The sequence below is a fragment of the Euprymna scolopes genome, chromosome 42 (genome assembly GCF_053919585.1).
Source record: "Euprymna scolopes isolate OS-2025 chromosome 42, ASM5391958v1, whole genome shotgun sequence".
NCBI lineage: Eukaryota > Metazoa > Mollusca > Cephalopoda > Sepiida > Sepiolidae > Euprymna > Euprymna scolopes.
Window position 1 is genome coordinate 44,147,379 of NC_136523.1, and position 15,291 is coordinate 44,162,669.

General features: G+C 30.0%; 1 protein-coding gene across 2 annotated transcripts in view; it reads right to left on the minus strand.

Annotated features, from left to right (window-relative positions):
- Nucleotides 1-1,355: 1,355 nt before the first annotated feature.
- The window catches only part of LOC145267067 (RNA/RNP complex-1-interacting phosphatase-like), a 95,222-nt gene continuing 81,286 nt past the window's right edge, over nt 1,356-15,291 (minus strand). Inside the window, exons 10-11 of one of the 2 annotated variants that reach the window (XM_080123023.1) lie at nt 10,258-10,273; nt 1,965-2,107 (exon numbers count right to left, since the gene is read on the minus strand). In XM_080123023.1, coding sequence (XP_079979149.1) covers nt 2,099-2,107; nt 10,258-10,273 — 25 coding nt within the window. In that variant the 3' untranslated portion in view covers nt 1,965-2,098. Of the gene's footprint in view, nt 2,108-10,257; nt 10,274-15,291 lie in introns of both variants that reach the window. The other variant, XM_080123022.1, reaches the window with a different exon arrangement.

A 15,291-nucleotide genomic window follows, 5' to 3' on the forward strand; every position in this document is an offset into this window, starting at 1 on the left:
GGGGCTGTACATGGATGGTAACATTTAATGCTACTAAGAGTAAGCTTCTTTCCTTTAACAACTACAAAAAAGCCCAACTATTGACTGCCATGATGACAAATAACACCTTACCTGAAAGCTCATCGTTCAAATTCTTCAGCTAACATTCAGAGGCATCAGGAATTGGAACAAATGGATTGAAAATGAACAAACGGTACAGCTTTAGGCCTTAACATATGTAAATTTGAGTTCTGTACCATGCATCCTTTTGTCAGGGGGAAAAAAAAAAAAAAAAAAAAAAAGATATAATAGACAAAAACAACTGACAAGAGGAAAAAATAATTTTCGTTTACACACAAAACAATATGCCTGACAACAATCATATTTACATTCCCTGACCACTTACCACCAAGCGTGATTAAATGTAATTTTTCCAATTGTAGATTGGTCTACGCTGTGTTCGTTTTACTTTTAAATTTTTGGTATTGTGGATACAAGAGTTACGTCCCTTTATCACAAAACTACCCAATGTTATTTGGAAAACAGTTTTGTGATAAAAAGACCAGAACTCTTGTATCCACAATAATACAATATAATTTCTGAACAATGTATCTCAATTTTATTTTCAATATTTAAAAAAAATAGTTTCATGGTATTTTTTATTAATACTTTAGAAATAATTAATACAGGCTTTTATCGTTCCACCATTATATATATAATATATATATATATATATATACACATATATATATATATATATATATATATATATATATATATATATATATATATGGTGGGGGTGACGTAAGAAGTTTACAATAGCTTTTTTAGAATTTTGAGAATTTTAAAAAATCAATTATTATTTATTTAAGAAGTATTTAATTACACTGGTCAACAACAAATTTGTTGTCTGCAGTTATAAAATTATTTTTATACATAAAGGCTTGAATTAAAGTTTGAAATGCAAAAGTCAAGTATCATATTCAAATTGTGCTCTAAAAACAGAAACATTCATTTCGAATGTGCTCCCGTCACATAAAAGAACCTTTCGGCTTGTGTGATAATAAAACTTCTCAAATGCACTTGTGATGTTAGGCTGTGTAAGGTGTTAACTTTGGTCCGAATTGCCTGTTCCTTCTTTCATTGGATTTTTTCGATTATTGGTTATCAATATTTATTGAAGACATTCCTATCCTAAACCTATCTAAGAACACTGCCAGAAGCATGAAATTTCTTCATGTAAAATTTCATAAAAGAAAAAAAAAAAAAAAAAAAAAAAAAAAATCGGCCCAGCCATTTTTGAGTCCACATGGAACAAATTCACACACAAAAAGACAAAGTTCATTTTAAATAGTAGAGATAATTCAAAGAGCAGGTCCATTTGAAAATATATATGCTTTATTTAATGTTGGGTTTGATTGACGATGTCAGATATATAACAGCTCGCAAAATGCAATGATTTCAACAGCCAAAATAATTGTCCATCCGAAAAAACACTGCCCCCCCCCCCAATCATATGAATCACCAATGTCCATCATTTCTCCAGCTTTCTTTTGGTTTTTTGTAATGTTGATACGGAAACTGCCGATTGGTGTAACCACTGACACGATTACTTTGGCGTCGATGATTTAAAGGTCCTTGAGATTCAAAATCGGATGACACGTGATTGACGGGTGATTTATACTCGTAGTCTTTATAGCTGTGGCTCCAGTACCTATGAGGACCCATTTTGCCTGGGCCATTTTTTTTATTATAATCATAAGCGCGGTCGTAATAGCCATCACGAGGAGGAGGAGGAGCATTTCTCCAAGAAAGAGAAGAATTCTTGTGACGATAATGGGTCGGACGTTGGTTGTCGTAATGTTCGTTATATGCCTGTCTGTCTTGAGCCGAATAAGATAGATCACCGGGACGATACTGATTAGGACCTCTGTCATAATGCTTATCATAAGGATGTCCGTTTTGAGCCGAAAAAGGATATTTCGGATTAGAGTGGTCGTAATGTTCGTCATTAGAAGAATTAATACGTCTCTTGTGTGCAGGGAGCTGAACGAATTGGTTGTCATTGTCATATGACCAACGGCGATGTTTGTTTGGACGTTCCATTTGCAATTTGCTATTATCCACACTAAAAGAAGAAATAAAAAAAATGAAATTAAGAAAAAAAAAAAAAAAAAAAAAATCAAAATCAAGCAACAAAAAATATAAAATCTTGTATTTATGAACATAAACAAGACCTAATCTCATCCTTGCCAACTATAATATAAGCTCACCTGTCTATTGAAATGTATGCATGTATGTTTGTATGCCTGCTTAAAACTTTCGACAAAGGCGACGGATTTTCATGAGATCGGTATCATTTTGAAACTCGACTCTTTGAACGACAAATATCGAAAAATTGATCAAAAACATTAATTCATTCACCCTCAATTGGGCACTTTTCTACAAGGAGGGGTCGCTTTTTTCGACAATATTTTTGAAAATCATACGCTCTTTTCGATTGACTAGCCACTTCCGGTTTGGTGATGGATGCAACGGCAAAGACGTCAAATTTTTTTTCCACGTTCTTCTTCACGGTACGGGTTCGAACCTGCCTGCCTATGACCACTTTTTTTTTTTTTTTTTTTTTTTTTTTTTTTTTTTTTTTTTGAGTCAACACACACCCCCAAACACCCGAGCAACGCTGGGCACCCAGGCCAGTATTAATTAAGAAATGTTCTAAGTTACATAGGCATAACCACTTATCAAGGCCCAGAGGCCACTCGAGGATAAGGGTTAAAGAGTGCACAGTAGTCAATTGGACAACATAGCAATTGATAGCAATGGAAATTCGGTAAATTTCTTAAGCGAAACAGTTCATCAAAAACTTGTTTACATTGGACTTGAAGACAACCATATTGTAGTCAGCTGGAAAGCAGGAAAACGGAAGACAGTTCCACAGGCATGCAGTTCTAAGAAAGAAGCTTTGTTTATGAAATCTAAGTTTAGGTTTATGCACAGATAAAGAGTGGGGGGAATTATTGATAGTGTTTTCAGCTAGACGAGTGTTTCTTGTGAAAGTTTGGCAGGGGGGGGTTGACCATAGATTGAAGCACTTGCCATGAAAATAATGATAAAGCAGAGACAAACTCGCAACATGTGAGAATCTGTGAGAAAGACGTTGCAAGGAAGAGAAAAGGATATCTCCTACGAGGCTACAAAGTCTATTTTGAACTCTGTCAAGGCAGGATAAGTCCTTTCTCTAGCAGTTCCTGCCCAGATGTGGCAACAGTATTCCATCCTTGGACGTACCTGGCTCTTATATAGATAGAGAATTGCATCAGCAGTGAGATATCTACTGGATTGATAGAAGAATCTTGATAGCTGGAAAATTATCTCCACTGTTTAAGTACTCAAGAATTCTGGTGAAAAAAAAAAAAAAAAAAAAAAAAAAAAAAAAACCTGCTCAATTATTGCCTCATCACTCTCCCGCCTCTCTTTGCTAAAATTTTTGAATTATTAATCAATCTAATTATAGTCCACCATCTTGTAAATGCTAATCTTCTTTGAGACAAACGTACTCTACTGCAGATATTTCAGCCATCATCTCTGAACACATGTACCATGCAGTAGATCAGGCAAAGGAAGCCTTTGATATACCCAAAGCCCTTAACAAGATCTGGCATAAGAGCTTCGAATGAAAATTAAATCCTATATTTCTGGATGAATACTCAACATAATCCGATCCTTCCTAGAATGCAATATACCTCGCCACTACATAATTTCCCAAATCATTACATTGGAATCATGTCACTACTGCTTCCCTGGCTGTACTGATATGCAGAAATTTAAATGTAATGTAAACAAATATCTTGTTAATCTTTCCTAAACATGCCCCCCCCCTCGCTCCCAAAATAGTAGCCCCTTACGTCCAAGTAGCAATATACTTTGTAAGGGGTGAACATGAAAAAAAAAAAAAAGTGACTATGCCTATGACAACAGCATATTCTTTTCATTGTTTTGACTCTCAAGTATATATCTGACCCAGTTAATCAACCGAGAACCATATCAATCTATATAAAAGCATATAAGATATCAACGGATGCACACTTGAGAGTAAAAACAATGAAAAGAATATGCTGTTGTCATAGCCCTAATCATCACTAATATATATTAGCAGGGAGACTCGACATTGTCCGGGATTGAATGAGGAACAACAAATGTTCTACACTTGCAATACTTGTATTGTCATCGAAATCGGTGAAAGCACACATCTTTCTATTAAATCAATCATCTGCTATAGTTGGGGACCTATCTTCGTGCAACAAGAGGAAGCTTCACATGCGTCCCCGCACGGATTTAGTCTGCAATACATTGTAGTTTACATTGCACTGTAGCGAACCTACTCTTGATTTTAGAAAATTATTTTCATATAATAGCTTAAATTAAAGTTCAAAATACAAAAGTCCAGTATCATGGTTTAATTGTGCTCTAAACAGAAATATTCATTTTGAATGTGCCCCTGTCTTACCAAAGAAGCTACTGTTGATTTTATACATCAGGCCCTTCTGCTTGTGCAGTGATAAAACTTCCAAAAGTGCATGTGTGATATTAAGCTCTATACGGCTGTTAACTTTGGTCAAAAACGGAATGCAACTTCTTTAATTGGATTCTTTGAATTATCGATAATTACAAAACCAATCTAAGAATACTCTCAGGCACATAAAGTACATTTGTATGAAATTAAAAGAATAAATAAATCGGTCCAACCCTTTTGGAGTTCATAGGAAACGAACTCACACATACTAAGTAGAAATACATACATACATACACACACTAGTAGCAACTCCAGGCAATAAATGTCTGTCGGACTTATATTCATTAACAAATTTTTGTATTATTGTAGATGTCACTTTTTACTTAAGGATAAAAAACAAAATGGCGATTACATGTGAATATCCTAAAAAATTTGGCTGTAAAAAAAAAAAAAAAAAAAAAAAAAAAAAAAAAATTCAATTATTTTAGAATTTAGAATTGGAGATCAATTTTACATGACTTCAACTTAAAATGATCCCTCATTTCCAGGTCATTTTAAAGCAGTTTTACTTGCTATAGAAAAAATTCTGCCTGTGTTTTCTCGGGGGTTAAAAAAGGGATTTTGACTTTAGGTAATTATGTGTGGTTTTGCAAGGGTTTTTGTTTTCTTAAGCCAACCCATTTGTCATAATAGCAAGAGTGTTCACTAATGGGTCGGGATACTAGGGTACAATCCTCGGTCAAATCATACCAAAGACGTTAAAAAAAAAAAAAAAAGAAAAGAAAATGGGACTTAATATTTCCATGCTAAACACCATATTATAAGGAGAGGATCAAGGGCAAGTGGAGTAATCCTGGGAACAGAGTGGCATTATAACCTACATCTCTGTATAGCAGCTAATGAAAAGGGAGCCTTCAGGTCGTCCTCGACTATAGTCAGTCACTTAGCTTTAACTTGTTTGGTGGGACCTTGTCAGTCAAAATTAAAGTCTACACTAGGGTTTTTGTTGGGGACGTTTTGCCATTCAGTCTTAGGGTTAGTAATAGCAGGATTAAGTGAAGGTGTTTTAGTGAAAGTTTGCCTCAGTTTGTTTAGTGATATGCCTGAGTATTTGGTGCTCCTTCGTTATTACAGCGAAATTCGAAATATTAAATTTCAAGTAAAACCAATGGTATCTACTTAATTGTCATGTTGCAATAATGAATGTATCCAAAAATTATGAAAAATGATGAGGTAGTAAATCAATTATGAAAACTTTCTGAAGAAAACTCGAGAAAATTAAGTTTTGCTAGTAAAAAAAAGAAAAAAAAAAAAAAAAAAAAAAAAAAGAAAAAGAAAAGAAACCGGAGAGATCGAATCGTAACAAGGGAGGGAATTATTTTCTGAAAACGGAAAATCTTAGGACAGTTTAGCAAAACTCGATTTTTTTTTGGGGGGGGGGGGGTATGTTCATTACTACGACTTGACAATTAAGTAAGTACCATTGGCTTTACTTGAAATTCAATATTTCGATTTTCGCGATTTCGCTCTAATAGCGAGAAAACACCAAATATTTTTTAGGGGACAAAGGAGAGCATTAGATAAAAGTATATTTTGTCAAGGTTTTAAACGATAGAAAGTAATTTTTTTTTAAATAACTTTCCAAGATAAAACTACCCCCCCCCCCGCCGCCCTGTTAATGCACAAAATTAGTTAGCTAAACAAATTGAATAGCCCAGAATAGGGGATCACTATAATTTCTAAAATTAACTTTTTCTTTTTTTTCTTTTTTCTGCTAAATTTTTCAGTGTGTTCACACATAATCGAAAAAAAAAAAAAAAAAAAAAAACTCACTTTTTAGGGTGAGTGGATTTAGCGGAGGGTAGTCATCTACAAATTCACTGAAACTTTAACACATATCTAACAAATTAGATGGTGAAATAATTCTTTAACAGTTAAATAAAAAAAATAGATAACTTAAAAAAAAAAAAAAAAAAGTTTATGCATGATAAAAGTAAATCAAATGATGTTTTTTGATATTTTAATATTAAGAGAAAACTTTAAAAAGAATTAATTTTCTAAAATAATTTTAAAAGATAATTATCAACTAAAATGTAAATTAATTCATGAAAATGATAAAAATTCACACGGACAATAAAAAAAAAAATCAAAAAATCAAAGCATTTGTGAAGTAGTGAAAATTGATTTGTGAAAAATCTGGGGTTGTTATTTAACAAAAGCTTAAAGCAAAATTAAAAATGAAAGGAAAAATAACAGCTAAAACAAAGCTCATCTATAATATAAATCTCACCTATCTGTTTAAAGATTTTTTTTTTAATGTGAGGAATGAAAGAATAAAACTTAGACCTTTAAAGCACTACTGAAAGCCCCAAATAACATTAAAGATACCAGTGCACTACTAAAGCTAAGATTCTCTTACTTTCTTTTGCAAAAAATGCTGATAACTCATTTTCTGTCTGTATTAATACATAACATTAAAATCGTGTTTAATTCTTGATAACATGAAATAATACAAATGACCTTTTGACCCCCAAAGAATGAATCTTTTTTTTTTTTTTTTTTTTTTTAAATTTTAGATATTTTTCTGGAGCTACGCACATTACAAAAAAAAAACAAAAACAAAAAAAAAAAAAACTTTGCAAGGGTTTGTTGTGTACTTTCAAGTTTTAGTGAACATACAAACCACTGCCCCTTGTATAAGTAGATAAGTGTATGTTCATTGCACAGACCGTGATCATCCATTCATTGTTACACTTAATTTTCTTAAATAATTTTAAAAGATAATTATCAACTAAAATGTAAATTAATTCACGAAAATGATTAAAATTCACACGGACAATAATAAAAAATAAAAAAATCGATCACTGCTATTTCACTAAAACTAGCAACGGGTGCCTGGCCTTGCCCGATCGTAAAATACACTTAAATAATTTTGCATTCATTATTACAAAATGAATGTTATATTGTACCTAATATATAGTACAGATTTCAAAAGTTAACAAGTGAAGCATGCATGGTCCCTTGTGAGTGCGCAGTGAACGAGGCACAATAAAAAAAAAATGACTAGGTTTAGCCCCCCCCCCCATTTAGTCACTAAAGTTCCCAGGAGACATCAAATCCTGGTGAAAATGAACAAACTGTGCAGTTTTAGGCCTTAACATATGTAAATTTGAGTTCTGCACCATGCAAAAAAAGAAATGAGCAAGATGGGCCTTTTTGGCTTAAAGCGGTTTATACAGAGAGCAAGGTACAAGCAAGAAGCCAAAAAGGCCCATCTTGCTCATTTCTTGCTCCAGATCGGACAAATTTTCAATTTCCTATTAAATTTTTCGCCCTCGCAGCAAGTTTGTTATTTGCACGAACTGCAACTATGCAACACACTAAACATGCAGTAGCCTAATGCATGTTCACAAGAGAAAAACTCATTACATATTTACCTTCAGAAGATAAAGAAAAAAAAACTCAGTCCACAAGTGTTGGGGACAGAAGTTGTTGAAAGGGATTGGTATGGAGGCCCACAAATCCAACTGACTATCTGACCTCAGAAAACCAAACTAATCTCCTTTGCCCATCCGCCAGAATATATAGACATTGCTGGGAACACACCAGAAAAAATTACTTGCGATAACGGCCTGTCAAAATCCATGTGAAAAGGCTGATCTGCTGAGAATCTATCGTCGTTTTTATGTCAAGTGCTCGTCTGAGCCCCAATCTATGGTCCAATGTTCAAGCCTAACGTAAACAAGTTTTTGAGGAGCTGTCCTCTTAAGCAATCCAATTTACCAAATTTCTACTACTAACGATTACTATGATATTGTCCCATTGACTACCATACACTCATTAACTCTTATCCTCGAGTGACCTCCGGGTCTTGATAAGTGGTGACTCCTTTGCAAAAAAAAAAAAAAAAAATTTTGTATTTAGTCAGCTATTATTTTTCTTGCTTGTACCTTGCTCTCTGTATAAACTTCCGTTCAAAGAAATTGTTTTCTTTTCAAATAGAAATCAAACCCTAACATATACGTACGGTAGGTGTAGATGTAAATCATTTATAACCACTACTAACATTTTATTTGAAAATCCCATAACCTTTGACCTATCTATTCTTCTTGCATAACTAAAAATAATAACTCGCTTTGCTTCTATCGCTATTATTGGGGCTTGTTTAGATAGAGTCAACATATCAATTTTTTTTTTTTTTTTTTTTTAAAACAACAGTACTAAATTGTCAGCATCTCATCTCTGTCATCCTTCAGGATGCTTCATCACCGAATCTACATGACTTCTCCAGTTCTTTCGATCTCGCATGACAGTTTACAGGTCCTGAACCCTTTCCAATCCTGTGTCCTGTAGCAAGTTGTCAATGTACCACATTCTTCTTCTACCACGGTTTGGGTGTCCATCTGTTGGTATCCAGAGAACTAACTTCCTCTTCGCTGTGTCTCAGCTACTCCCATCCTTCTCTACTGTACTTTCAGTAATACTGGTGGTAGGTTACCATAAAGGTTTTGGTTTGCTGCATGGCTCCTCTATGATGTATTGAGGGCCATCCCAAGCATCCGTGTATAACAGTCATCCAGTTTCTTCTTCAGCGCATATGTAAGAGTCCATGCCTCAGCATCATAAAAAAAGACTGTTTCTACAGTGTCAACAAAGAGTCTTTCAACATGACTTCTCCAGTTCTCTTGATCTTGCATGACAGTTTGCAGGTCCAAAACACTTTCCAATCCTGTATCCTATAGCAGGTTTCGATTTAGGTCATTCTGCTTCTACCACGGTTTGGGTGTCCATCTGTTGGTATCCAGAGAACCAACTTCCTCTTCGCCGTGTCTCATGCAGTGACTAGTGACTCATCCTTCTCTGCTGTACTTTCAGTAATACTGGTGGTAGATTACCATAAAGCGCATTTGTAAGAGTCCGTGCCTCAGCATCATAGAGAAGGACTATTTCTTTTAATTATCATATCGAAAATAATATGTGCAAAAATTACGAAAAATCATTGAGTAGAAAATTATTTATAGTTACAAATAATTTTTACAGAAAATTGGGGAAATTAGATTTTCCCTACAATGCAATTCTGTGAATATAGAGAATATACTTATCTCCCTTTTGCTAATGGCTAAAGTAATGTCTGACATTTTGTTTTAGCTGGAAGCAATACTTTTTTTTTTTTATACTAAAAACATAATAGCAGTTGTTCCACTCTCTGAATTTTCATAATTTTTGGATATATTACTATTTTCAACATAGCAATTAAGTACTGTTGTTTTTGCTTAAAACTACATATCTAAACAAATCGATCTGTCGATTATCTTAAACACCATACTATTAAATGAAAAAAAAAAAAAAAAAAAAAAAAAAGGACACACGGGGATAAGAGCGAGGAGAAGGTAAAGAACAGAGAGAAGAAGTGCAAAGACAAAAAAAGGAGGGGGATAAAAATAAAAAGACAAAAAGGGAGGGTGGGAAAAGAAAAATGACAAAAGTGAGGTGTAGCAGTAGACAATAAAAAAGTCAAAGATGCATTTAAAAATAAGTATTTAAATAATAGACAAGAAAGAAAAGTAAGCCAAAGAAGGCAGGATAAAATTTCCATCACTGAAATTTAGCCAATGCCAATAATTTAGTAAAAGGAAAATTATTCTCAAAATATAGATTCAGGGTGTGGTGAGCTTTGGTGGAATCTAACGGATGGCTGTGTCTTTTTTGGTGAAAATTATTTTCCTTTTCAAGGGCTAACACAAATAAAATAAAAGACTTACCCTCTTAAATGTTTCTCTATTTTAAAAGAATTTTCATAATTAATCTTTAATTTGGATTAAAAACTAAAAAGACAGAGGGAGGGGGGAGCCACAGTATATCAAAACAAAAACTTGTTTAAAAAAAAAATTAAGGAAAGAAAACAACAAAAACGAACACAAAAAAGGAAAACCAAAAAAGATAAAAAAACAAAAAAAGATGAGCGAAAGCAAAATAGAAAAAAAGATCAAAGGAAATGAAAAGACAAAAAGGAAACAAAAAGACGAAAAAAAGCAAATAAAAAACAGATATAGAAAAAGACAAATAGAAAAGGAAAAGAAAAAAAGACAAATAGAAAACGAAAAGAAAAGACAAAAAGAAAAGGAAAAGAAAAAAAAAGACAAAAAGAAAAAAAAAGACAAAAAGAAAAAAAAAGACAAAAAGAAAAGAAAATAGAAAAGGAAAAGAAAAAAAAGACAAATAGAAAAGGAAAAGAAAAAAAAGACAAATAGAAAAGGAAAAGAAAAAAAAGACAAATAGAAAAGGAAAAGAAAAAAAAAGACAAATAGAAAAGGAAAAGAAAAAAAAGACAAATAGAAAAGGAAAAGAAGAAAAAGACAAATAGAAAAGGAAAAGAAAAAAAAGACAAATAGAAAAGGAAAAGAAAAAAAAGACGAATAGAAAAGGAAAAGAAAAAAAAGACAAATAGAAAAGGAAAAGAAAAAAAAGACAAATAGAAAAGGAAAAGAAAAAAAAGACAAATAGAAAAGGAAAAGAAAAAAAAGACAAATAGAAAAGGAAAAGAAAAAAAAGACAAATAGAAAAGGAAAAGAAAAAAAAGACAAATAGAAAAGGAAAAGAAAAAAAGACAAAAAGAAAAGGAAAAGAAAAAAAAGACAAATAAAAAAAAAAGACAAAAAGAAAAGAAAAAAAAGACAAATAGAAAAGGAAAAGAAAAAAAAGACAAATAGAAAAGGAAAAGAAAAAAAGACAAATAGAAAAGGAAAAGAAAAAAAAAGACAAATAGAAAAGGAAACGAAAAAAAAGACAAATAGAAAAGGAAAAGAAAAAAAGACAAATAGAAAAGGAAAAGAAAAAAAGACAAATAGAAAAAAAAAAAGGCAAATAGAAAAGGAAAAGAAAAAAAGACAAATAGAAAAGGAAAAGAAAAAAAGACAAATAGAAAAGGAAAAGAAAAAAAGACAAATAGAAAAGGAAAAGAGAAAAAGACAAAAAGAAAAGGAAAAGAAAGAAAAGACAAATAGAAAACGAAAAGAAAAAAAAGACAAATAGAAAACGAAAAGAAAAAAAAGACAAATAGAAAAGGAAAAGAAAGAAAAGACAAATAGAAAAGAAAGAAAAAAGACAAATAGAAAAGGAAAAGAAAAAAAAGACATAGAAAAGGAACAGAAAAAAAAAGACAAATAGAAAAAGAAAAAAAAGACAAATAGAAAAGGAAAAGAAAAAAAAGACAAATAGAAAAGGAAAAGAAAAAAAAGACAAATAGAAAAGGAAAAGAAAAAAAAGACAAATAGAAAACGAAAAGAAAAAAAAGACAAATAGAAAAGGAAAAGAAAAACAAGACAAATAGAAAAGGAAAAGAAAAAAGACAAATAGAAAAGGAAAAGAAAAAAAAAGACAAATAGAAAACGAAAAGAAAAAAAAGACAAATAGAAAACGAAAAGAAAAAAAAGACAAATAGAAAAGGAAAAGAAAGATAAGACAAATAGAAAAGAAAGAAAAAAGACAAATAGAAAAGGAAAAGAAAAAAAAGACATAGAAAAGGAACAGAAAAAAAAGACAAATAGAAAAAGAAAAAAAAAGACAAATAGAAAAGGAAAAGAAAAAAAAGACAAATAGAAAAGGAAAAGAAAAAAAAAGACAAATAGAAAAGGAAAAGAAAAAAAGACAAATAGAAAAGGAAAAGAGAAAAAGACAAAAAGAAAAGGAAAAGAAAGAAAAGACAAATAGAAAAGGAAAAGAAAAAAAAGACAAATAGAAAAGGAAAAGAAAAACAAAGACAAAAAGAAAAGAAAAAAAGACAAATAGAAAAGGAACAGAAAGAAAAGACAAATAGAAAAGGAAAAGAAAGAAAAGACAAATAGAAAAGGAAAAGAAAGAAAAGACAAATAGAAAAGAAAGAAAAAAGACAAATAGAAAAGGAAAAGAAAAAAAAGACATAGAAAAGGAAAAGAAAAAAGACAAATAGAAAAAGAAAAAGAAAAAAAAGACAAATAGAAAACGAAAAGAAAAAAAAGACAAATAGAAAACGAAAAGAAAAAAAAGACAATAGAAAAGGAAAAGAAAAACAAGACAAATAGAAAAGGAAAAGAAAGAAAAGACAAATAGAAAAGGAAAAGAAAGAAAAGACAAATAGAAAAGGAAAAGAAAGAAAAGACAAATAGAAAAGGAAAAGAAAGAAAAGACAAATAGAAAAGAAAGAAAAAAGACAAATAGAAAAGAAAGAAAAAAGACAAATAGAAAAGAAAGAAAAAAGACAAATAGAAAAGGAAAAGAAAAAAAAGACATAGAAAAGGAACAGAAAAAAAAAGACAAATAGAAAAAGAAAAAAAAGACAAATAGAAAAAGAAAAAAAGACAAATAGAAAAGGAAAAGAAAAAAAAGACAAATAGAAAAGGAAAAGAAAAAAAAGACAAATAGAAAAGGAAAAGAAAAAAAGACAAATAGAAAAGGAAAAGAAAAAAAAGACAAATAGAAAAGGAAAAGAAAAAAAAGACAAATAGAAAAGGAAAAGAAAAAAAGACAAATAGAAAAGGAAAAGAAAAAAAAGACAAATAGAAAAGGAAAAGAAAAAAAAGACAAATAGAAAAGGAAAAGAAAGAAAAGACAAATAGAAAAGAAAGAAAAAAGACAAATAGAAAAGGAAAAGAAAAAAAAGACATAGAAAAGGAACAGAAAAAAAAAGACAAATAGAAAAAGAAAAAAAAGACAAATAGAAAAGGAAAAGAAAAAAAAGACAAATAGAAAAGGAAAAGAAAAAAAAGACAAATAGAAAAGGAAAAGAAAAAAAAGACGAATAGAAAACGAAAAGAAAAAAAAGACAATAGAAAAGGAAAAGAAAAACAAGACAAATAGAAAAGGAAAAGAAAAAAGACAAATAGAAAAGGAAAAGAAAAAAAAGACAAATAGAAAACGAAAAGAAAAAAAAGACAAATAGAAAACGAAAAGAAAAAAAAGACAAATAGAAAAGGAAAAGAAAGATAAGACAAATAGAAAAGAAAGAAAAAAGACAAATAGAAAAGGAAAAGAAAAAAAAGACATAGAAAAGGAACAGAAAAAAAAGACAAATAGAAAAAGAAAAAAAAGACAAATAGAAAAGGAAAAGAAAAAAAAGACAAATAGAAAAGGAAAAGAAAAAAAAGACAAATAGAAAAGGAAAAGAAAAAAAGACAAATAGAAAAGGAAAAGAGAAAAAGACAAAAAGAAAAGGAAAAGAAAGAAAAGACAAATAGAAAAGGAAAAGAAAAAAAAGACAAATAGAAAAGGAAAAGAAAAACAAAGACAAAAAGAAAAGAAAAAAAGACAAATAGAAAAGGAACAGAAAGAAAAGACAAATAGAAAAGGAAAAGAAAGAAAAGACAAATAGAAAAGGAAAAGAAAGAAAAGACAAATAGAAAAGAAAGAAAAAAGACAAATAGAAAAGGAAAAGAAAAAAAAAGACATAGAAAAGGAAAAGAAAAAAGACAAATAGAAAAAGAAAAAGAAAAAAAAGACAAATAGAAAACGAAAAGAAAAAAAAGACAAATAGAAAACGAAAAGAAAAAAAAGACAATAGAAAAGGAAAAGAAAAACAAGACAAATAGAAAAGGAAAAGAAAGAAAAGACAAATAGAAAAGGAAAAGAAAGAAAAGACAAATAGAAAAGGAAAAGAAAGAAAAGACAAATAGAAAAGGAAAAGAAAGAAAAGACAAATAGAAAAGAAAGAAAAAAGACAAATAGAAAAGAAAGAAAAAAGACAAATAGAAAAGGAAAAGAAAAAAAAGACATAGAAAAGGAACAGAAAAAAAAAGACAAATAGAAAAAGAAAAAAAAGACAAATAGAAAAAGAAAAAAAAGACAAATAGAAAAGGAAAAGAAAAGACAAATAGAAAAGGAAAAGAAAAAAAAGACAAATAGAAAAGGAAAAGAAAAAAAGACAAATAGAAAAGGAAAAGAAAAAAAAGACAAATAGAAAAGGAAAAGAAAAAAAAGACAAATAGAAAAGGAAAAGAAAAAAAGACAAATAGAAAAGGAAAAGAAAAAAAAGACAAATAGAAAAGGAAAAGAAAACAAAGACAAAAAGAAAAGAAAAAAAAGACAAAAAGAAAAGAAAAAAAAGACAAATAGAAAAGGAAAAGAAAGAAAAGACAAATAGAAAAGGAAAAGAAAGAAAAGACAAATAGAAAAGAAAGAAAAAAGACAAATAGAAAAGGAAAAGAAAAAAAAAGACATAGAAAAGGAACAGAAAAAAAAAGACAAATAGAAAAAGAAAAAAAGACAAATAGAAAAGGAAAAGAAAAAAAAGACAAATAGAAAAGGAAAAGAAAAAAAAGACAAATAGAAAAGGAAAAGAAAAAAAAGACAAATAGAAAAGGAAAAGAAAAACAAGACAAATAGAAAAGGAAAAGAAAAACAAGACAAATAGAAAAGGAAAAGAAAAACAAGACAAATAGAAAAGGAAAAGAAAAAAAAGACAAATAGAAAAGGAAAAGAAAAAAGACAAATAGAAAAGGAAAAGAAAAAAAAGACAAATAGAAAACGAAAAGAAAAAAAAGACAAATAGAAAACGAAAAGAAAAAAAAGACAAATAGAAAACGAAAAGAAAAAAAAGACAAATAGAAAAGGAAAAGAAAGAAAAGACAAATAGAAAAGAAAGAAAAAAGACAAATAGAAAAGGAAAAGAAAAAAAAGACATAGAAAAGGAACAGAAAAAAAAAAGACAAATAGAAAAAGAAAAAAAAGACAAATAGAAAAAGAAAAAAAAGACAAATAGAAAAGGAAAAGAAAAAAAAAGACAAATAGAAAAGGAAAAGAAAAAAAAAGACAAATAGAAAAGG